Below are 24,528 nucleotides of genomic sequence, written 5' to 3' on the forward strand. Positions count from 1 at the left end.
AGGGTAACAAATATTGGCAATCAGTGGGAACCGGCTATCTTTATTCACAAATCATAGGAAGTTAACATGCAAGTACAAAGAATTAGGAAAGACAAATTACATGGTAGCCTTTATTACAAAGGAATTGAAGTCTAGGGTAGGGATTTTTAATGGGTGAGTGCCGAGACCTTGAAGTGGGCAGGTGTGCAATTTTGCAGTACCAGTCTCCATGCCGGGTTCTCCACCACCTTCCCGAACCCGAGCCAATTTGAATGAGGGCGGCTCAGGGTTGAAACTGCTTGCCACTGCTTCCTGGAGGCAACCAATTCAGGCCAATTAAAGTTAATCCATCCTGTTACCATGCTGACTGAGATTTTCACGCAAGGGAACTGCCCCTTGTCTCAGAATGGCTGCTGGACCATAGCTGCAGCTGCTGGCCATCCTGTGGAGGCATCAGCTCCAGGCAGTTCTGGCCATTTTAAATTTTAAAAGACTGATCTGTTCTTCAGAGGATGCTTCCATAATGGGACACCATCTCTCTCTCCATTAAGAATCTGCAGCTCCCACTTCAGCCAGTGGGGCTGACAATGTGCTAGTGACGGAGGGCCTTCCAATAGCCCTCCAGCCTCAGGAGTTTTCCTGTTGTTCTTAATTGGGGGCATATAAGTGGTGCTGGCAAGGCCAGCATTTGTTTTACCATCTTAATTGCTCTTGAGAAGTTGGTGGCAAGCTGTCTTATCAAATTGCTGCTGTCCATCTGGTGAAGGTATACCCAGTCCACTCCCTGCCATACTTTGCTTGGCTCTTTAAAAATTCCTGTGGGTGTGTCTGGAACATGCCGTGTAGGGTCAGGAACCAGAGCTGAACCGGCAGCCTGGTTCCTGAGCCAGAATTTAAAATCCCGGCCTAAGTGTAAAGAAGTTTTACTGCAATTTCATAAGGTTTTAGTGAGCCTATACGTAGAGTATTGTTTACAGTTTTGGTCTCCTTAGGAAGTATATTTAGGGGAAGTGTAATAAAAGCTGACTAGATTAATTCATGTGAGGAAGCATTGTTCTGAGGAGAGGTTGAATAGGCTAGCTTAAATTCCCTATACAGTTTAGAGCAGGGGTGGGGAACCTTTTTTTTTAATCAAGGGCCACTCACACAGACAAAATCAGTCACAGACCGTAAAAAAACTTAAATTTATTTTTTTTAAGAGAGAAAACAGAAACGTTCAACTCATCCACTATTTTAATGCAATGGCTGAATTTGTTTTTCCTTAATGAGTAGCACAGCTTCTGTGTCTCAATCACAGTGCTCCTGAAATTCAGCTCAACTTTTTGCTTGCTTTCCTTTCCCATTCTCTCTCTCTCTCTATGTCTCTCTCTCTGTCTCTTTCCCACTTTGTCTGTGTGTGTGTGTCTCTCTCTCTCCTTTCCCACCGTCTCTCTTGCTCTCTCTATCCCTCTCCTTTCCCACTCTGTCTCACCTCCAAACCAGCCCAGGGTAGTGGCTCAACAATTCAAGGCTCTGGCCAGCTCCCAGTCCAAGGCTGCATCTGGGCCTGGGGCCTGGGCCTCTTCCTCAGTCTGCAGGGGCTGAGCCCCTGACCTGAGATACCAGTGGAGTGGTGGTGGGGTGGTGGGGTGGTGGGGTGGTGAGGGGGCGATGGAGCCGGGTGTCCTGCTCCCTTTCTTCCCCACCCTGGGTTACTCACACTTCACTCGATCGGCAGCCAGCAACTGCCCATCCCTGCCCTGCGCTCCTACTTCTGTATCTCGGGCCTCATTCTCTCCCCACAACCTGGACCTCTAGTGACTGCTGCTCAGGCTCAGGCATTAGAACATGGCAGTGGTTAGCCTAGAGAGCACGGGGGACAGAGCCAGATTTTGAAATCTCCCCGCGGGCTGGATAAAATGTGCAACAGGCTGGATCTGGCCCCCGAGCTGGGGTTTCCCCACCCCTGATTTAGAGGAATAAGAGGTAATATCATTGAAACAAAGTAAATGCTGGGAAGATATTTCTTCTGGCTGGAGAGTCTAGAACTAGGTGTCACAGTACCAGTTATTGCGATGTGGAATATGCTGCCTGAGAAGGTGGTGGAAGCAGATTCAATAATAACTCAAATGGAAATTGAATAAATATTTGAAGAGAAAAAAAATTATAGAGCTACAGGGAAAGAGCAGGGAGAGTGAGAGTGATTGCTGAATTGCCTGTAAAAAAAAATAGCTGGCACAGCTACAATGGGCTGAATTCTTCTGTGCTGCATCATTCTATGATTCTATCTAATTTAACATTGACACTCTATTTTACACACTCTTCTCAATCCTTCTCTGTTGTTTATTTCTTAATCCTTTTAATCTGATGGTATAAGGAGATCCCCATTGGTTTCCCTATTCACCCAAGTGCCCCGTTTCCCTTGCTGTGTTGCTACTACCTCACATTTTCAGAAACTTATTGGGAAAAATATTTTTGGCTGCAGGTAGCAGGGGCGGGTCTAATGAATTGTAGATACCATTAGATGCATTTCAACAACAAAATCTGGTCGGATAAAATTTGCAAGGCTATGCGGCAAAAATGAGGGAGTGGAACTAATTTGATAGCTCTTTCAAAGGGCATCATGCAAGCATGATGGGCTGAGCTGCCTTGTCCTGTACCAAATGATTCTATAATGATTGACACAAGAGGAAGACTGCAACAACACAAAAAGATTATGAGGAAATTTTGCCTAAGCAGATTTCTCATGAAGCAGAAAGACAAATGCAATAAAAAAAAAACTTAAAGCCTCTCACCCAGTTGACTCCTTGCCTTTTTTGGTTTTTATCTTCTTGGCTTTAGCTGATGTTGGAGCCTGTCCAATACCAAATCCCTCTCCAGTAACTTCTCCAACTTGCGTTTCTTCAGCCGTCTCGGTCACAACCTGCAAGCACCAAATGACAAGGTATTGAAAAAAACAATTGCTGATATCCACATAAGTAATAAAATACTGTAAAAGAAACCCTTAGCAGGTGTTGTGGCCAATGCAATCTTTTCTTGTAACCAATATCTGGGAATGAATTATAGGGATTTGAATTTTTTTTATATCTATAAAAGATAATGGATATCTAGACTTTCAGTTTCTCAAAGCTGAGTTCCAATTCCATTCCTTTGACAGGTTTTCACTGGTCTTTATGCTCAAGTGAGCTCACAATAATAAGCCCAGGATAACAAGCTTAAAATTCTTTCTGCTTCTTAAATAAAGTCCTTATAAAATAGAAATTATAATATACTTCCACAAGGCTCTTCTCTTGCCTTCCAAAGCATGGAGTACAATATTGGATCTCATTTTATACATAAACAGTTAAATAATTATAGAAAAATGAATGAAATAACATGCAACAGCAATATCATACAGAATTATACACAGTATTTACTGTGGAAATTATGTCTAATTCTTCAGAAAAATAATACATAAGAAAAATATTTGCATTTATCTAGCACCTCTCCTGACCTCAGGGCAATCCAAAGCACTTTCAAGCCAATTAAGTACTTCTGAAGCATAGTAACTGTCATAATGTAGGAAACATGGAGCCAATTAGTACACACGCGCCCGCCATTAATTAACAGGCCAATTAAGGCCCTTTAGTCATCAATTGATGGCGATTTTTAGGCGCCCGTGCGATCTTCGTGTCGGCGCATGGGCACAATGGGGTAAGATACTTTTCTATGAACCTCATCCACGGATGGGATAAGAGAGCCCAGTGGGGTCATCAATCTGCTTTGTACGGTATTTATTGGAGAAAGTATTTTAAACTTGCCTATGTGATCTGCAGTAGTTCAGAACGCATTCCAGCAACTATCAGTGTACTTTGAACCTTCAGGTCAGCACTCTGCAGTCAGGAATCTTTAGTGAGCCTGCAGCTTTTCCGAAGGTCTCCCCTTAGTCTGGATATGGGATCTGACATGTCCACTGGAGGCAGTTCCTCTGAGGAGGAAGGGAGGGCTAGAAGGAGGAAGAGGCCAGGAGTGCACATTCAGCTTCCTTCAGCCTTTGGGAGTACAGGCGCAGGCACAAGTGGCACAGGGCCAAGAGATAGTCCAAGGTGGAAGGGGCCGCTGAAGACACCACTATCCTGCTACCAGGGTATACAGGCGGCAAAGCAGCTACCTCAATATGTCTGAGGTGCAGTGCCGAAGGAGGCTTCGACTGTCAAGGGAGGCAGTCAACTACATCTGCCCTGAGATCTCCCCTAACTGTGTGGGCAGGCACCCCATGACAGTGGCTTTGAAGGTCACAGCTGCCCTCAACTTCTATCCCTCTGGCTCCTTCCAGGGCTTGGTGGGTGATCTATGCGGTGTCTCCCAATCAACTGTCCACACTTGTGTCAAGCAGGTCACAGACGCTCTGTGCTGGAAAGCGAGGTAGCAGTTGACGTCGATGCATTGTCTGCGGCTGCACATGATGAGTCCAGCACTGATTCTGAAGACGAACATGCACAGGAGAATGCTGAGGGGATAGACGCTGACCCGGGACTACACCAAGGAGGCAGGGACACCCGAGAGGCTTTAATCCAACGAACCTTCAGCTAGCACAACACAAATGGATCAGCAGGACCAGCCTTGCCTGGTGCATCCATAGTCGGCACCTAAATGCAAAATCTGCGAGGTCATCAGCAGGAACTAAGGACCTTGGACGTAAATTTGAATGTCCAAACAAACACTCATGACATTTTTCTTAAACACACATACAGAACAAACGAGCCACCCTCGGCCCCCCGCTAGCCTACCCTGCAGCCTGGCCTGCTTGTCTGTCCTTCCCTCCAGCCTGGCCTGCTCAGCTGATCCCCTGTGGTGCACCCTCGAATTGGCCATTGTCACCAGCCTACAGGCGGCTGCCAGGCCTTCATTTAAACAGGCTGCCAGGTTGCCATTGGACTTGGCAGTCTGGGCACGCCCACTGCTGCCCACACAATCCCGCTATCCACGATCGCGGGTGCCGATCGGGTCCACGCCAGCCCGTGCCTGCACCCATTTTCCCCCGCCCCCACAACAGAAACTTCTGCCCATGGGATTAGAGGTAATATACTTGCATGGATTAAGAATTGGTTAACAGGCAGAAAATAGAGAATAGGAATAAATAGATCATTCTCGCATTGGCAGGCTGTGACTAGTGGGGTACCGCAAGAATCAGAACTTGGGTCCCAGATGTTCACAATGTTTTGGATGTGGGGACCAAATGTAATGTTTCTATGTTCGTGGATGACACAAAGCTAGGTGAGAATGTGTGTTGTGAGCCAATTGCAAAACGGCTTCAAGGGGACTTGGACAGACTTAATGAGTGGGCAACAGCATGACAGATGGAAAATAATGTGGAAAAACGTGAGGTTATCCACTTTGGTAAGGGGAACAGATGTGCATATTATTTCTCAAATGGTAAGAGATTAGAAAGTTTAGACGTACAAAGGGATCTGGGTGTCAATAAATCACTGAAAGCTAACATGCAGACGCAGCAAGCAATTAGGAAGGCTAATGGTATGTTAGTCTTTATCATAAGAGGATTTGAATACAGGTGTAGCAAAGTGTTGCTTCAATTGTATTGAACATTGGTTAGACCTCACCTGGAGCACTGTCTGTAGCTTTGTTCCCCTCTTACCTTAGGAAGGATATTATTGCCATAGAGAGAATGCAACAAAGTTTCATCAGATTTGTTCCTGGGATGGTGGGACTGTCCTATGAGAGAGATTGGGCAAACTGGTTGACTCTTAACTACCCTCTGAAATGGCCCAGCAAGCCACTCAGTTCAAGGGCAATTAGGGATAGGCAACAAACGCTGGATTTGCTAGTGATGCCCACACCCCTTGAAAGAACAAAGACAACTGGGCCTGTATTTTCTAGGTTTTGAAGTATGAGAGGTGAGCTCACTGAAACCTATAAAATACTTAAAGGCATCGACAGGGTAGATGCAGGTAAAATGTTTCTCCTGGCTGGGGAGTCTAGAACAGGGGACACAATTTCAAAATAAGCAGGATGGCACTTAGGGCTGAGATGAGGAGAATTTTTTTTACTCAGAGGGTTGTGAATCTTTGGAATTCTCTACACCAGAGGACTGTGGAAGCTAAGTCATTGGGTATATTTAAAGCAGAGGTTGACAGATTTCTAAATATCAATAACATAAAGGCATATGGGGATAGTGTGGGAAAAAGGCATTGAAGTGGATAATCAGCCATGATTGGACTGAATAACGGAGTAGGCTCAATAGGTTGAATGGCCTACTCCGGCTCCTATGTTCCTATGTCTGTTGTTTGAGGGGTAGTTTTTGGTGAGAAGATAAAGTGAGGGTCCCATCTACTTGTTCTGGTAGAAATTAAGATCCCATGGCAATATTTGAAGAGGCCCAAAAGGAAAAATACAGTAAAAACTGGAAAATAGGAATACTGGTCTGAACTGGTCTTGCCTTCTGGGGGGTCAGGAAGACAGCTTTCTGGCCAAAATTCTGTTGTCAATCAATACCACTGGATTAACTGGTCATTCACCTACATAACAAGCTATAAGTCAAAGCAATTCATGTGTAATATTGTGACAGGCATTTTAAGATAATAAAAAAGTCAATCTTTTTTTAAAATTTTGGATGAAAAGCAGCCCTGTTCTCCTTCACCTGATATCCATGTATATGTACAAACATCTCCCTAATAAAAAGGTACTGAGGTAATGTGATAGCCCAGGTTTCCTCACACTCACCAGTTCAGGGGTATAGCTGGTTGCTTTATTCATTTTATCAATTAGAATGTACTTCTTCCGTAATGCAGTCTCTATTTCCTGCCCTTGTTGCCTTGGCGTGAAAGAAAATAAAAAGTAAGTCAAAAGTCTGGATTTTGACTATTAACATTTTTGCTGAGAACTGTGAAACGGAGGTAGAGACAAAGACAGCAGTAAGAGAAATAGAAGCTGAAACATCAACAGAGGCAGAAACAACAGCAGGGACAGAGGCAGCATAGAGGCAGAGATAGAAGCAGGGACGGGGACAGAAATAGAGAGAGGCAGCAGCAGGAGCAGAGATAGTAGCAGAGACAGAGACAGTAGCAGAGACAGAGACAGCAGTAGAGATGTGGTTGACAAATGTGAGTTAAATGTATTCTTGGAGGTTTCTTCACACGACTTGCCCCACATTCTTGCCATTAGTTGGCCAACATAGCCATCCTTGTCGTACATTGCCTTCCTATGCCTTCCCCCCCACCCCCCTACTCCAACACCCCCCATTTTTACTGTTTTTATATCTGGCAAGGAGAGAAATATTCAAAGATGATGACAAAAAAAAATCTTTTTTAATCCCTATGATATTTCTCCGGGTTGCACTACACTGTGTCCTGGGGATTGATCTTCAATTCCTGACAATTTCAGGCCAATCCTGGAGGGTTGGCAACCCTAAATAGAGACAGCCACAGCAGCAGATGCAGAGATAGGGGCAAAGGGAGTACCATAGTTGAAAGTGTTTGGTGGGGCAGTGAACAGGGAGTTTTACTTTATCTAATCCATGATATATCTGTTCTGGAAAGTTCTTCCAGAAGGCATTTGATAAGGTGTCACATCAAAGGTTATTGCAGAAAATATAAGCACATGGTGTAGGGGTTAACATATTAGCATGGATAGAAGATTGGCTGGCTGGCTGGCAGAAAACAGAGATTATGCATAAATGGGTCTTTTTCTGATTGGCGGGATGCGATGCATGGAGCCCCGCAAGGGTCTCTGCTGGGGCCTCAACTTTTTCCAATTCATATCAATGTCATAGATGAAAGGAGCAAAAACATGATAGTTAAATTTGCAGATGACATAAAGATAGCTAGGAAAGTATGTTTTGAAGAGGGCATAAGGAGGTTGCAGATGGATATAGGTAGGTTGAGTGAGTGGGCAAAAATCTGGCAGATGGAGTATGAAGTTGTTCACTTTGGCAGGAAGAATAAAAAAGCAGAGTATTACTTAAATGGGGAATGACTGCAGAATTCCAAGGCACAGAGGGCTCTAGGTGTTCTAGTGCATGACTCACAAAAAATTAGAATGCAGGTACAGCAAGTAAGTAAGAAGGCTAATGGAATGCTATCCTTTATTATGAGAGGAATTTTAACATAAAAGCAAGAACGTTATGCTTCAGTTCTACAGGGCATTGGTGAGACCACACCTTGAATACTGTGTGCAGTTTTGGTCTCCTTATTTAAGGAAGGATGAAAATGCGTTGGAGGCAGTTCAGAGAAGGTTTACTAGATTGATACCTGGAATGAGCAGGTTGTCTTATGATGAAAGGTTAGACAGACTGGGCTTGTTTCCACTGGAGTTTAGAAGAATGAGAGTGACCTGACTAAGTATATAAGATCCTGAATAGTATTGACATGGATGTGGAAAGGATGTTTCCTCTTGTGGGTGAACTAGGGAACTGTTTTAAAATTAGGGGCTGTCCTTTTAGGACAGAGATGAAAAGATATTTTTCTCTCAGAGGGTTGTGTGACTTTGGAACTCTCTGCCTCAGAAGGTGGTGGAGGCGGGGTCATTGAATATTTTTAAGGCGGAGGTAGATAGATTCTTGTTAAGCAAGGGAATCAAAGGTAATCAGGGGTAGATGGTAATGTGGAATTCGAAACAGATCAGCCGCGATCTTATTGAATGACAGACCAGCTCGAGGGGCCGAATGGTCTACTTCTGCTCCTATTCCATATGTTTGTAAGTCTTGATGGGATAGTGTAGGGGGAGCCTTAGTCTAGTTCTAGTTTATGCTATACCTGGCCCATGTTTATTTGGGTTGGTTAGGATGAAGAAGGAAAGAAACACTTGGATTTGTGATTTTTTTGAACTCAGGACGCCCCAAAGCACTTTACAACCAAAAACAGCATAGATTCACTATCACAATCACTATCAACATTTTGGGGGTTACCATTGACCAGAAACTGAATTGGACTAGCCATATAAATACTGTGGCTACAAGAGCAGGTCAGAGGCTGGGAATTCTGCAGAGAGTAACTAACCTCCTGACTCTCCAAAGCCTGTCCACCATCTACAAGGCACAAATCAGGAGTGTGATGGAATACTCTCCACTTGCCTGGATGACTGCAGCTCCAACAATATTCAAGAAACTCAACACGATCCAGGACAAAGCAGCCCACTTGGCTGACATCCCTTATGCTACTTTAAACATTCACTCTCTCCACTGCCGACACACAGTGGCAGCAGTGTGTACTATCTACAAGATGCACTACAAGATCACTACGGCTCCTTAGACAGCACCTTTCAAATCCATGACTTCTACCACTTGGGACAAGGGCAGCAGACTCATAGGAACACCACCTCTTCCAAGTTCCCCTCCAAGCCACACACCATCCTGACCTGGAACTATATTGTTGTTCCTTCACTGTTGCTGGGTCAAAATCCTTGAATTCCTTTCCTAACAGCACTGTGGGTGTACCTACACAACATGGACTGCAGCAGTTCGCCATCATCTTCTCAAGGGTAATTACGATGAGCAATAAGTGCTGACCTAGTGATGCCTATATCCCATGAAAGATTATTTTTTTTAGAAGTCTTAGAATCAGAATGATTACAGCCAAGAAGGAGACCATTCAACTGGTCGAGCAATTGCAAGTTCTCTGCAATAGCAATTTAACTGGTCCCACTTTTCCTGCAAATGTTTTCCTTTCATATGCTTCTCCAATTTCCTTTTGAAAGATGGGATTGAATCTGCTTCCACTACCATTTCAGGCAATGCATTCCAGATATAAACACACATGTTGCCTTTGGTTCTTTTGACAAACTATGTCCTCTGATTGTCGACCCTGATACTAATGGGAACAGTTTCTCTCTACATACTCTTTCTAGGCCTCTCATGATTTTGAACACCTCTATCAAATCTCCCAGCCTTCTCTTCTCTTCCCTAAGGAGAACAATCCCAGCTTCTCCAATCTACCCATGTAACATAAGTCTCTCATCCTTGGAATTATTCTTATAAACCTTTCCTGCGCTGTCTCTAAGACATTCACATCCTTCCTAAAGTGTTTGGACACAATACTCCAGATGAGGCTGAGCACATGTTTTATAAAGGTTCATCAACACTTCTGTGCTTTTGTACCCCATGTCTTTGTTTATAAAGATATTTATGTCTTTTAAACTACTTTCTCAACCTGCCCAGCCACCTTCAACAACGTAAGCACATATTCATCCATGTCTCTTTGTTCTTGCACCCCCTTTAGAATTGTACCCTTTAGTTTAGATTGCCTCTCTTTATTCTTTCTATCAATAATGTATCACTTAACACTTCTGTGTTAAATTTCATCTTCCATATGCCTGACCATTCCACCAGCCTATATTCTCTTGAGATCTATCACTGTCCTCACAGTTCATTATACTTCCAAGTTTTGTGTCATCTGCAAATTTCAAAATGATGCCCTAATCAACCTCCGTTACCTAATCAAAAAACTCATCAGGCTGGATTTTACAGAAAGCCGTGGTCCCCGCGCCACCACATGGCGAAAAAAGTCAGCGTGGGGGAGCCCACCTATGGGAAGAACAGCAGCCCCACTGTCATTTAACAGACTATTGGGACAGACAGACCCACCTCAGAGAGCTGCTGGTCAATCTTTGTAGTCTCAGCAGAAGCAAGCGGGAGAGGTGGCTACTGTCCCTGAAGTGGGGCTTTTAAGCTTTATATCAATTATGGGGTTAAAATGGTTCCCGGAGGCTAAGCTTATAAAGTATCACAAACACATCTCCTGAGGACATCTTGCTGGATAATTGGTGCTTAGCACCAACTTTGATCCAGAAAATCTGTTCTGGACAGACCTGTTCAGTGCTGACGTTATTTCCACAACTGAAAACACCATGATGAGCTGTCCCTGGCTCCAAAGTTGATCTTTATGTAAAAGATTTCTCTCCTTCCATGACGGTGGTGAATGGATGTTGTCTGGGGCCTTTTGATTGTGACAATTGCCTCCTTCATTTCTTAATTAGATGACATGATGGTAGTCATCATATGTCATTGTTGTGATGTTCTAAATTCCAGTCCTGCTCAATGGTATCTGTTCTGTTATAAATGGCACCGTGATTGCAACACAATTGGAATAGTATAAAAACTGCTTGAAACTCTGTATTGTTGGAGAAGTCTCCTGGTTTACCAGTGGAGATTGTCTCCCCGCCAGTGTTAAAATAAAGGCTGCTTGACCTTTGAACAAAAGACCCTGTGTTGAGTGTTGGTTTAAAATACTCCACAACAGACCCCATTGGAGATTGTCGCTGGGGCCAGGCACCAAGGTAAGTGGTAAGGGGGGATTTTGCTGGGGTCAGGCTGGCAGGCCCCAGCAAGGGGGTTGAGTAGGATGAAGGGCTGCGTTTGAGAGGCTAGGGGGGAGGATAAAGGGGCAGTGTGCCCTTGGGAGCAGGGGGAAGATGACTGTGATGGGCACAGGAGACCTGCAAAGAAGCTTCCCCCCTTGTCCGACATCGGGCTGCATAGCTAAAGCTGCCAAGCTACCTGCTTGGCCTGGACCTTTCTCTGCCGTGGGTAAAATAGTGATGGAGGCGAGATGAGGCCCTTAAGTGGTCATTAATTGGCCACTTAAGGGCCTCAATAAGCCCAAAGATGGGCGGGCTACCAGCACCTCCCCCAAGCTCAGTAAAATATAACTTGACTTTAACAAGAAGTGTTTTGAAACAATAAAATATTTTTAAAGCAGTCACTGATGTAGTGCAAACAAAGGAAATAGCTGAGCTGAAATTGCTTGATTGTACAGCACAGAGGGGACTTAACTCTTAACTTGTACTTTACCTGGCCTAGGACCCTTTGTTTGGGCAGTGTAGAGGAAGCTTTATATCTAACTATGTTCCAGCTGACTTAGGAGTGCTCGATGGGATAACATACAGAGAGCTTTACTCTGTCTCTATCTGTGATATACCTGACCTGAGTGTTTTGATGGGAGAGGACAAAGGGAGTACCCTAGCCTGGGATGGGCAAAGTAGAAGAAACTTCACTCTGTATCTTACCCATGTTGTATTTGCACTACAAATGTTTGATGGAGCAGTAAAGAGGGAATTTTATTCTGTCTCTATCCTGTGCTGTAGCTACCCTGGGAATGTTCGATATCCAAGAAGTCATTGCAACTTAATGAAAATATAATTGTTAGAACAAAAGGAGCATACATGAGTACTTACTGCAAAATTATCTTGAACTGTGCAAAGGACTCACGGAGTTGCCTGAGATTTGTAATCTTTTTAAAATAAAATTGGTCAAATGGTTAACTTCAAATTAATCATAATACACAAACACTGCAATATTTTTTAATGTTGCAACTTAATTGCCAGGCCCAAACTTTTGGTTACATTTTTTTATACAGAGGCAGCTTCCATCTCATAAGATGATGATTCATGCCGTGTTAGTCAACTCTGCGTTAAACGTCGTCTGGTGTGGCTGCGGAGCCCCACTCTGGCATGGCAGTCTCTGCTGCATTTGCTGCAGAGGAAGACAGTGGGCTGAGAAGGTAAAGAATCACAGAATTGTTACAGTGTAGAAGGAGGCCATCCAGCCCATCATGTCTGCACCGGCCCTCTGAGCATTTTAACTTAGTGCCAATCTCCTGCCCTTTCCCCGTAACCTTGCACATTGTTTCTATCTAAATAATCATCCAATGCCATCTTGAATGCCTCATTTGAACCTGCCTCCACCACAGTTCCAGACAAGGCATTCCAAACCCTAACTACTCGCTGTGTGAAAAAGTTTTTTCTCACCTCACATTTTTCTTTAGCAAAACACTTTAAAACTGTGCCCTCTGGTTCTCGATCTGTTTATGAGTGGAAACAGTTTCTCCCTATCTGCTCTGTCCAGACCCCTCATGATTTTGAAAGCTTCTATCAAGTCTCCTCTTAGCCTTCTGCTCTCCAAGGAAAACAGTCCCAACTTCTCTAATCTTTCCTCATAATTGAATTGTCTCATTCCTCGAACCATTCTCGGAAATCTCTTCTGCACTCTCTCCAATATGTTCACACCCTTCCTATAATGTGGCACCCAGAACTGTACATAATACTCCAGCTGAGATCTAACCAGTGTCTTATATAAGTTCATCATAACCTCCCTACTCTTGTACTATATGAACCTATCAATGAATTAATGAAGCCTGGAGTACTGTATGCTTTAGAAGCAGTTCTCTCTACCTGTCCTACCACCTTTAATGACTTATGTACACATACACCCAGGTCTCTCTGCTCCTGCACACCCTTTAGAATGATACCCTTTATTTGTCTCTCTATGTTCTTTATACCAAAGTGCATCACCTTACATTTCCCCACATTGAACTGCACCTGCCACCTATCTGCCCACTCCACCAATGTGTCAATGTCCTTTTGAAGTTCTAAACTGTCTTCTTCACAGTTTACAATTCTCCAAAGTTTTGTGTCATCCGCAAACTTTGAAATTGTTTACCGCACACCAAGATCTAGATCATTTATATACATCAGGAAAAGAAAGAGTCCCAATAACGACAGCTGGGGAGCTCCACTACAAACCTTCGTCCAGCCCAAAAAATACCTGTTAACCATTATTCCCTGTTTCCTATCTCTCAGCCAATTTTGTATCCACGTTGTTACTGTCCCCTTTATTCCTTGACTTATAACTTTCCTCACAAGTCTTGTGCGGCACAATTGCGAACGCCTTTTGGAAGTCCATTTACACATCAACGACCTTGCCCTCATCAACCATCTCTGTTACCTCTTCAAAAAACTCCAGCAAGTTACTTAGATACAATTTTCCCTTAACAAATCCATGCTGACTTCCGAATCAATCTACATTTTTCCATGTGTCTACTATTTCTTTTCCGAATAATTGTTTCTAGAAGTTTCCCCACCACCAAAGTTAAACTGACTGGTCTGTAATTGTAGGGCAGATCTTTACATGCTTTTTTGAACAAGGGCATAATGTTTGCAATTCTCCAGTCCTACGGCACCTTCACGAATCCATGGAGCATTGAAAGATTACTGTCAGTGCCTCTGCAATTTCCACTCTCACTTCATTCAATATTCCTGGATGCATCTCATCCAGTGCCGGTGCCTTATCAACATAAATACGAACAGCTTATCCAATACTTCCTCCTTATCAATTTTAAACCCTTCCAGTGACAGAGTTTCCTCCTCTGTCAATATGGCCTGGGCAGCATCTGCCTCGTAGGTAAAGACAGATGCAAAGTATTCATTTAACACCTCAGCCATGCCTCTTGCCTCTATGTATAAATCCCCTTTTTGGTCCCAAATAGGCCCTTCTCCTACTTTTACCACCCTTTTACTATTGATGTGCTTATGGAATACTTTGGGATTTTCTTTTCTGTTAGCTGCCAGTCTTTTATCAGAATTCCTCTTTGCTTCTCGTATTTGCTTTTTCACATCCCTTCTAAACCTTCTGTATTCAGCTTGGGTTCTCAATTGTATTTGCTACCTGACACCTGTCATAAGCACACTTTTTCTTCTTTACTTAATTTCTATCTCCTTTGTCATCCAGGGAGCTGTGGATTTGTTTGACCTAACCTGCCCTTTTGAGGGAACATACCTTGACTGTACTCAAACCATCTCCTCTTTGAAGGTAGCCCAGTGTTCAGCTACTGTTTTTCCTGCCAACCTTTGGTTCCAGTCTATCCGGCCTAGCTCTGTTCTTGCCCCATTGAAGTCTTCTCTGTGCCAGTTGATTACTTACTCTGAATTGACCAATGTCATTTTCCACCGTCATCCTAAACCTTATGATACAATGATCACTGTCCCCTAAATATTCCTCCACTGTCACTTGATCTACTTGGCCTGTCTCATTCCCAAGAACCAGTGCTTCCTTTCTTGTTAGACTGGACACATACCGCTGTAGGAAATTATCCTGAATGCAATCTAGGAATGTTTGTCCCTCATTGCCCCTTACAATACCACTATCCCAATCTATATTTGGGTAATTAAAATGCCCCATTATGACTACTCTATGATGTTTACACTTCTCTGTGATTTCCTTGCAGATTTGTTCCTTTATATCCTTCCCACTAGCTGGTGGTCTATATGTTACACTGAGCAATGTAATTGCAACCTTCTTATTCCTTAGCTCTAACCAAATCGATTCTGTCCTTGAATTCTCTGACATATCATTTTTTTTATTCATTCGCAGGGTATGGGCTTCATTGGCTGGGAGAGCATTTATTGCCCAACCCTAGTTGCCCTTGAGAAGGTGGTGGTGAACTGCCTTCTTGAACTGCTGCAGTCCATGTGGTGTAGGTACACTTATAGTGCTGTTAAGAAGGGAGTTCCAGGATTTTGATTCAGCGACAGTGAAGGAATGGTGATATATTTCCAAGTCAGGATGGTGAGTGGCTTAGAGGGGAACTTCCAGGTGATGGTGTTCCCATCTATCTGCTGCCCTTGTTTTTCTAGATGGTAGTGTTTGTGGGTTTGGAAGGTGCTGTTGAAGGAGCCTTGGTGAATTCCTGCAGTGTATCTTGTAGATAGTACCTACTGCTACTACTGTGCATTGGTGGTGGAAGGAGTGAATGTTTGTGGATATGGTGCCAATCAAGCAGGCTGTTTTGTCCTGGGTGGTGTCAAGCTCCTTGAGTGTTGTGGGAACTGCACTCATCCAGGAAAATGGAGAGGATTCCATCACACTCCTGACTTGTGCCTTGTAAATGATGGACAGGCTTTGGGGAGTCAGGAGGTGAGTTACTCATCACACGATTCATAGCTTCTGACCTGCTCTTGTACCCACAGTATTTATATGGTCATTCCAGTTCAGTTTCTGGTCAATGGTAACCCCCCAGGATATTGATAGTAGGTATTCAATGATGGTAACGCCATTGAATATCAAGGGGTGATGGTTAGATTCTCTCTTATTGGAGATGGTCATTGCCTGGCACTTGTATGACACGAATGTTACTTGCCACTTGTCAGCCCAAACCTGGATATTGTCCACATCTTGTTGCATTTGGACATGGACTGCTTCAGTATCTGAGGAGACACAAATGGTTCTGAACATTGTGCAATCATCAGTGAACATCCCCACTTCTGACCTTATGATGGAAGGAAGATGAAGCAGCTGAAGATGGTTGGGGCTAGGGAACTACCCTGAGGAACTCTTGCAGTGACGTGCTGGAGTTAAGGTGACTGACCTCCAGCAACCACAATCAGCTTCCTTTGTGCTAGGTATGACTGCAACCAGTGGAGAGTTTTCCCCCTGATTCCCACTGACTCCAGTTTTGCTGGGGCTCCTTTATGCCATCCTTGGTCAAATGCTGCCTTGATGTCAACAGCAGTCACTCTCATTTCACCTTGGGAGTTCAACTATTTTGTCTATGTTTGAACCAAAGCTGTAATGAGGTCAGGAGCTGAGTGACCCTGGCAGAACCCAAACTGGGCTTAACATCAGTGATTGTACAGATACAGGAACTAAAAGAACTGATAGAAGAGCATCTAGAAACAGAAATTACACAGTGACCCCGCTAACACAATCCATATCTCAAGATGGTGTTTAGATGTTTATGCTATAGAGGGTTCCCAGTAAATGCCCTGTTGCGAGTCTTGCCAGATCCCTTTGCTTTAGCTACTCAACTCCACAGGGTAGAGAGCAGCAGGACTCTCCTTTTAAAACATTTCAGCCAAGTGACAAGTTTGGTCCTAACTTCCTAGGCAACAAAAGACAAAGTTATGGTGACAAATTGAGGACTCCTTTCCAGCAGAAATATAAGGCATTGGACACCAGCATTTTAGACCCCACTGATGACAGCGCCTTTAACAAATATGGCGGCCACGTCTCCAGCTCAAAACACAATTCAAGAAACCAGCGCCTCAATACCCTGCTCACCTCTTAAGGAAACTTCATCTTGGGATTTTTACGGGATTCTTAAATTCATACTTTTATGGGGAAGAAGTGAATACTCATTGAGTGGAACTAATGACACTTTCACTTAAGAGTCACTGCCTAAAAAGATTCGTTCTGTAGAATCATGACAATAGCAGTTTTTCATTTAAGTGGAAATTTTGGGGTCCAAGACGGATCCACATTATATTGGGTTCCACACCATAGCAAACCTCATCATAGCAGGTTCCCAGAGTATAACAAAATCTCAAACTCATGCGTAACTAATCTGATGGAATTCTTTGAAAAGGTAACAAAACGAATAGTCAAGGCTAATGCAGTAAATGTTAAATACCTGGAATTTCAAAAGGCCTTTGATAAGATATCAAATGGTAGGCTCATTATAAAGGTTAGGACCTGTGGAGTACGAGGAATAATAACTGAACGGATATTGGCTGAAAACAAATAGAGAGCAGAGAGTGGGGTCACAGGTTGGTTGCTCAGATTGGGGAAAGGCAGAAAGCATGGTCCACATCTACAAGGATCTGCGCTGGGACCACTGATATTCATAATTTACATAAGCTATTTGGATTTAGGAATAGATAACATCCTAGGTTCCTATATCAAAACTTGCAGATGATGGCTAAAACTGAATAATAATGCAACATATCACAGAATTACAGATACAAGAAGAAATTACAACCTTGCAAACTGCAAGTGTGTAACAAATAAACTTCAATATTTATAAATATGAGGTGGTGCACTGGTAGGAGAAACAGAAACATCACCTATGCCTTAGAAAGTAAGTGAATAGTGTAGGAATCAGGTGAACAAATTGTTAAAAGCAGCACCGCAGGTTAGCAAAGCAAGTTAAAAATGCCAGCAAAGCATTAGGATTTATTTATAGGTGTATACAATTCAGAAATAGTGAAATTATATTAAACTTATATGGAACCCTGGTCAGGCCACACTTAGAACTCTTGGACTGAAATTTCGATGCGGTGATGAATTTCGGCTCCTAACCTCACACCTAGTTGCATCGCTCTCACAACATTATGTTCAAATATAAATGGCCTAATTGGCCAGGAAGAATGCTTAGCACTCAATTAGGGGTCCTGAGTGCCTCCAGGAGGCAGGAGCTGCCTGCCTGGCAGTAGCAGCAAAAGCAGACGGCAGCCATGTTGGGAGCTGCCGCTACTTTGCTGATTTAGAGCATGTAGGCCCCCGAGATGGATGTGAACAAAAGTGGCCATGGAGAAGAAGGACAGCAGCAATGCTTGCGCCATACTTGTTGGACCTAAAGGGCTGATTTAAAAGCTAAAACAAATCAATTTATCTGGGTCCCATAGCGAACCTGACAGCTGTACAGAAGATATGCTGCAAAAACATTTAAAAATTACAATGCTGAATGACACCCTCCTTAACAAGCTTAACTGGTTAATTGGTGGAGACTGTGTTTTCCGCTCCTCCTCGTTCCACCTAAGAAAATTCAAAACTGTCTCAGAGGCATTGGGATTCCAAAGTGACCTACAGGGCTTGAACTTTCAATTCCCACCCACACTGGGTACTGGCATTTTTAAAATTTGGCCCCTTATCTCTGTACTATAAAAAGGGCATAGAAATATTGGAGAAAGTACATAAAAGATTGAATACGATGCCACTAAAACTGAGAGATAATAGTTGTTAGGGAAGATTGAATAGGTTGGTGCTGCTTCCTTCAGAAAAGGGAAAACTTAGAAGATAACTGGACTGGATTTTCCTCTTAGGAGCACATTTTGCGAGCTGGACCATTTCACTGCTCTGCAACTGTGCCCTGGAATTTTGTCTTTTCCTGCAGGGTTTGAGTTCACAGTACGGTTTGCGAGCCGCGAACCAGTGTGGGAGGAGTATGGATGAGGAGGTGGGCTGGTTAGAAGGCCTAACTTGGTTCTTGGTGACAGCCACACGGCTCCTAGCATTGTTTAAAGGCTTCCTAAAGCTCACCCCTCAGTGCCCCTATGCCTCCTCCATGCACCTCCATGTATCTTCAATGGCCACTCCCCTGTATCCACCATCTACTATCCTCAGACTCCATGCAATATCAATGGAAAATATTTCACATTCCTTGAGAAAATAAATCTCTCGTCATCAAATGAAAAATTCTGTTGAACATGCTGTTATTGAGACTGAGAAAAAATGCATTCTGCCATGTGAAGAAAACTTTGTAATACCTGTTATCCTATTAACTTGCTTCAACAAAACAGAAACCACATCAAAGGCACAATCTGTTATTGCAACCTCTTAAAACTGTCATTCATTATCAGATGAAAAGGGAGGGAGATGGAAAGCAGGAAACTACAGGCTAGTTAGCTTAACATCTGTCAGAGGGAAAATGTTAGACGCTATTATTAAACATGTTATGGCAGGGCACTTGGAAAAATTCAGGGTAATCAGGCAGCATCAATATGAAACGTGAAAGGGAAATTATGTTTCATGAATTTGTTGGAGTTCTTTGAAGAAATAACATATGCTGTCAATAAAAGCTCATGGTATAGGTGGTAACATATTGGTATGGATAGAAGATTAGCTAGCTAACAGGAAACAGAGGGTAGGCATAAATGGGTCTTTTTTTGCTTGGCAAGATGTAATGAGTAGTGTGCCACAGGGATCAGTGCTGTGGTCTCAACTGTTTACAATTTATATAAATGACTTGGATGAAAGGATCGAAGGTCTTGCTAAATTTGCTGATGACGCAAAGAAAGGTAGGAAAGTAAGATGTGAAGAGGACACAAGGAGGCTTCAAAGGGATATAGATAGATTAAGTGAGTGGGAACAGACCTGGAAAAGGGAGTATAATGTGGGAAAGTGTGAAATTGTCCATTTTGGAAGGAAAAATAAAAAGGAAGCATATTATCTAATTGGTGAAGGATTGCAGAGCTCTGAGATATAGACGGACCAAGGGGTCCTTGTGCATGAATCGCAAAAAGCTAGTATGCAGGTACAGAAAGTAATTGGGAAAGCCAATATAATGTTATCATTTATTGCGAGGACAATTGAATACAAAAGGTTATACTTCAGTTATATAGGACCCTGGTGAGACCACATCTGGACTATTGTGTACAGTATTGTTCTTATTTAAGGAAGGATGTAAATGCATTGCAAGCTGTACAGAGAAGGATTACTAAGCTATTTACCTGGATTGGGTGGGTTGTCTTATGAGGAAAGGTTGGGCAGGTTAGGATTGGATTCACTGAAATTTAGAAGAGCAACTTTATTGAAATATATAAGAGCCTGAGGGGTCTTGACAAGGGAGAATCTTCTACTGGGGCCACTGTTTAAAAATAAGGGGTCACCAATTTAAGGTAGAGATGAGGGTTAGGGGTTAGGGTTAGGCATTAGGGTTAGGGTTAGGCTCACCTCCCCATGACATTCAATAACATTGCCATCATCGATTCCCTCACTATCAACATCAAATGGGTTACTGTTAACCAGAAATTGAACTGCACTAGCCATATAAGCAGTGTAGCTACAAGAGCAGTTCAGTGGCTGAGAACTCTGTAGAGACTAATCCACCTCCTGACTCCCCTTAGCCTGTCCACCATCAACAAGGCACAAGTCAGGATGGAATGATGGAATGTTGATGGAATGTTTGATGGAATGTTTTCACTTGCCTGGATGAATGCATCTCCAACACTATTCAAGAAGCTCGACACCACGCAGGTCATAGCAGCCGGCTTGATTGGCATCCCATCCATCAGCTTAAACATTCATTCCTTCCATCACTGATGGCCAGTGGCAGCAGTGTGTACTATCTACAAAATGCACTGCAGCAACTCACCAAGGCACCTTCGACGGCATATTCCAAACCCCCAACATCTACCATCAAGAAGGACAAGGGCAGCAGGTGGATGGGAACACCATTACCACTTGGAAGTCATACACCACCCTGGCTTGGAACTTTATCGCCATTCCTTCATTGTTGCTGTGTCAAAATCCTGGAACTCTCTTTCTAACAGCACTAGGTGTACCTACACCACATGGACAACAGCAGTTCAAGAAGGCGACTCATCAACACCTTTTCAAGTCCAATGTAGGATGGGCAATAAATGCTGGCCTAGCCATTGACGCTCACATCCTGTGAAATAATTTAAAAAGTCCAACAGGGAGGCAAGGAGAAATTTCTTTACTCAAACGTGTTAAAAATGTAAAACTCACTGACACAGGAAGTGGTTGAGGCAAATAGCTGAGATGCTTTCAAAAGGAAAGTAGATGAGTACATGAGAGTAAAGTGAATGAAACATTATGCCAAATTGCTGAGATGAGGAAGATGGAATGGGAGGAGCCTTGTGAATTATAAACGCCAGCACTGATTAGTTAAGCCGGATGTTCCTTTTTTAAGCTATACAATCACCTAGGCCAGAATTTTACCTCTCGTGGGTGGGCGTGCCCAACTCGAACAGGCCTGAAATAGTGCAAGATGACGTTGGGCGAGCAATCTTCAGGTCGGCGGGCGTGTGCAGGTGTCAGAGCCGTGCCTGCTAACAATTAAAGGGCCACTTAGGGCTATTAAAAAGGCGAGTCCTTAACACTTCTCCACACTGATCAATGCCAACTCAGCACTCCCCCTTGCTGAGCGCAGCAGATCGCTGAACCTTTTGCTGCACTGCACCCATGTGTGCTGCACAACGTCGTGGCCAATAACCTTGGCTGCCACCTCCTCCCAGGCATTTTTGGTCATGTGCGGTGGCCTCCTCCTGCTATCCTAGGATACAAGAGTGTCCCCACCTGATGCCAACCTCCTCCACGAGGACCATGAGGCACTTGTCCGAAAAATGGAGGGCCAAGTGCCCACCCGACTTGCCCTCTCGCCTGATGTCTCCAGCCGCTGGTGAGGCCATTGTTTGAATGAAATGGTTTCCTGGACAGACTCCAAAGATTCTCCCCTGGCAGCCTTCAGGAAGGTGCCTCTGTTAGTTTTAAAGCACTTGCTGGGTTGCTGTTGGACACAGCGCCGGATAGGCTCCTGCCCCCGCCCAGTCCTTCCTGACCATTGAGCAGATGCGTTTCACCTTAATTGGGATCGCAGCCAGGAGCGGATTCCGCGCACCTACTTGGTGCGCATGCCACCATGAAATTCCGACCTTAAAGTTAGTGGACGCGTACAAAAAGCAATGAAAAAAGCTAATGGAACGTAGACCTTTATCTCAAGGAGAGTGGAATACAAAGGGAAGAAAGTTATGCTACAATTTTACAAAATCTAGGTCAGACCCCAGCTGGAGTACTGTGCACCTCAGGAAGGATGCATTTGAGGGGGTGCAGCACAGATTCATCAGAATGGCATTGGGTCTTTAACATTTAAATTATGAGGACAGGTTGTATAAACTTAGTTTGTATTTCCTTGAGAATAGAAGATTGAGGGCAGATCTGATTGAGGTGTTAGGGTAGATAGAGAGAAACTATTTTCTTTGGTAGGGACCCAAGAGAGACAGAGACATGACCTTAAAATTAGAGCTGACCACACAAAGGGAAGTAGGAATGGAGATCTCTTCCCCAAAAAGGTGTGGATGCAGGTTGAAATCAACAGATTTCATTAGACAAAGATATTAAGGAATATGGAGCAAAGGTGACAAAATGGAGTTCAGGTACAGATCAACCAAGATCCAATTGAATAGCATAAGGGGCTGAACCAGTATACTCCCGTTCTTTCGATATATTTCCTGTACAGCATAGGTCTATCAGAGTGCACAATTGTTACAAACCATTTACCCATTCCTCAGTACAGCACAGGGGTGTTTATCTAAGATTCTGTGTTCACTTCCCTAGACTGGGCCTTGAATCCACAACCATTCAACTCAGAGGTAACAGTACTACCACTGAGCCACAGCTATACACACACTACAAATCTATAATACACCAGATAATAAACTCACTAAACCCAGTAGGAGCTGCACTAGGAGAGAGGGTGGGTTGAAAAATCTGCACTTGTGTAGTGGCCCTACCCGCAATCTGTGCTGTAATGGAGCATGGCTCTCCTATTAAACTGTGGGGTTGGTGTATTTCTCTGACTATACATTGTTTGAAACAGATAGAGTTACTCACATTAATTTCATCCAATGTCCCATCCAGATATCTGCAAACTTGAGCCTTGACCTCTTGAACTTGATTTTCAGTCAAAGCCTCGTAGCTGATGTGTCGACGGTTAGTCTATGGTAGGAAACAGGAATATATCAACAGGAAAAATAACAATTATTTACATAGTACCTTTAAATAAGGAAAACATATCAAGACACTTCACAGGAGCACTTTCAAACAAAGTGTGATGTCGAGCCACATAAGGATGTAATACAGAAGATGATCAAAAGCTTGGTTAATGACATAGGTTTTAAGGAGTGTCTTCAGGATGAATTAGAGATAGAGTGTGGCAGGGAGAGATTTAGGGGCAGAATTCCAGAGCACGGCTTGGTAGCTGAAATCGCAGCTGCCATATTGGCAGAGTGATTAGAATCAAAAAAGCTCAAAAAGCCAGTTTTAGAGGGGCACAGAAATCTCAGAGGTCAAGGTCCAGAAACAGACTGGTCAGAAGAAGCTTGACTCCAGGGAGCACAGCATTCAGAGAGTACAAGGCCATGAGCAGAGGGTGTGAAGCCTGGGAGTAGAGCAGTCAGAGAGGGCGAGGCCCAGGAGTGGAGTGGTTGGAATGGGTGAGGCCTGGAGCGGAGTAGTCAGGATGAGCAAGGCTGTGAGTGGAGCAGTCAGAGGGGAGGAGTCTGTGAGTGAAGCCAGGCTGCAGAATGGGCAGAGAAGGTGAGATTGTGAGCAGAACGGTCAGAGGGGCAAGGCTGCAAGTGAAGCATTGAGAGTAGGAAAGGCTATAAGCAGAGTGGTCAGAGAGTGGTTTGTCAGAGTGGACGAGGCTGTAAGTGGTCAGTCAGAGTGGATGAAGTTTAATCAGTCAGAGGGGACAAGGCTGTGAGCAGTCAGTCAGAGTGGATGAGGTTGTGAATGGTGAGGGGGGCAAGACTGTATGCAGTTGGATGGATGAGGTTTGAGCAGTCAGAGTAGACAAGGCTGTGAGCAGTCAGTCAAAATGGACGAGGCTTGAACGGTCAGAGTGGACAAGGCTGTGAGCAGTCAGTCAGAGTGGATTTGGCTGTGAATGGTCAGAGTGGACGAGGCTGTGAACAGTCAGAGTGGGCGAGGTTTAAGAGGTCAGAGTGGACAAGACTTGAGCGGCCAGAGTGGGCGAGGCTGTGAGCGGGCAGTCAGAGGGGGCGAGGCTGTGTGCAGTTGGTCACTCAGAGAGGGCAAGGCTGAGAGCGGTCAGTGAGAGTGGTTGAGGCTTGAAAAGTCAAAGTGGGCAAGTCTGTCAGCAGTTAGTCAGAGTGGGCGAAGCTGTGAACAGTCAGTCAGCGTGGGCAAGGTTTAAGCGGTCAGAGTGGACAAGGCTGTGAGCAGTCAGAGTGGGTGAGGCTGTGTGCAGTCAGTTGGAGTGGACAAGATTTGAGCAGTCAGAGTGGGCGAGGCTTTGAGCGGGCGGTCAGAGGGGGCGAGGCATGAGCAGTCAGAGTGGGAAAAGCTGTGAACAGTCAGAGTGGGCGAGGCTTGGGCAGTCAGTTGCAGTGGACAAGGCTTGAGCGGTCAGAGTGGGCGAGGCTGTGAATTGGTGGTCAGAGGGGGCGAGGCTGTGTGCAGTCAGTCGATTGGACAAAGCTTGAGTGGTCAGAGTGGGCGAGGCTCTGAGCGGTCAGAGTGAGCGAGGCTGTGAGCAGTCA

The 24,528-nt window shown here is 44.1% G+C and overlaps 1 protein-coding gene across 2 annotated transcripts in view; it reads right to left on the minus strand.

Annotated features, from left to right (window-relative positions):
• kif9 (kinesin family member 9) overlaps positions 1-24,528 on the minus strand; it is a 192,821-nt gene that overhangs the window by 59,154 nt on the left and 109,139 nt on the right. For both annotated transcript variants that reach the window (XM_041190665.1, XM_041190666.1), the window contains 4 exons: positions 22,856-22,960; positions 12,124-12,179; positions 6,679-6,769; positions 2,754-2,881 (listed from right to left, as the gene is read on the minus strand). In XM_041190665.1, the coding sequence (XP_041046599.1) occupies positions 2,754-2,881; positions 6,679-6,769; positions 12,124-12,179; positions 22,856-22,960 (380 nt within the window). The remainder of the gene's footprint in view (positions 1-2,753; positions 2,882-6,678; positions 6,770-12,123; positions 12,180-22,855; positions 22,961-24,528) is intronic.

The sequence above is a fragment of the Carcharodon carcharias genome, chromosome 6 (assembly GCF_017639515.1).
Source record: "Carcharodon carcharias isolate sCarCar2 chromosome 6, sCarCar2.pri, whole genome shotgun sequence".
Taxonomy (NCBI): Eukaryota; Metazoa; Chordata; class Chondrichthyes; order Lamniformes; family Lamnidae; genus Carcharodon; species Carcharodon carcharias.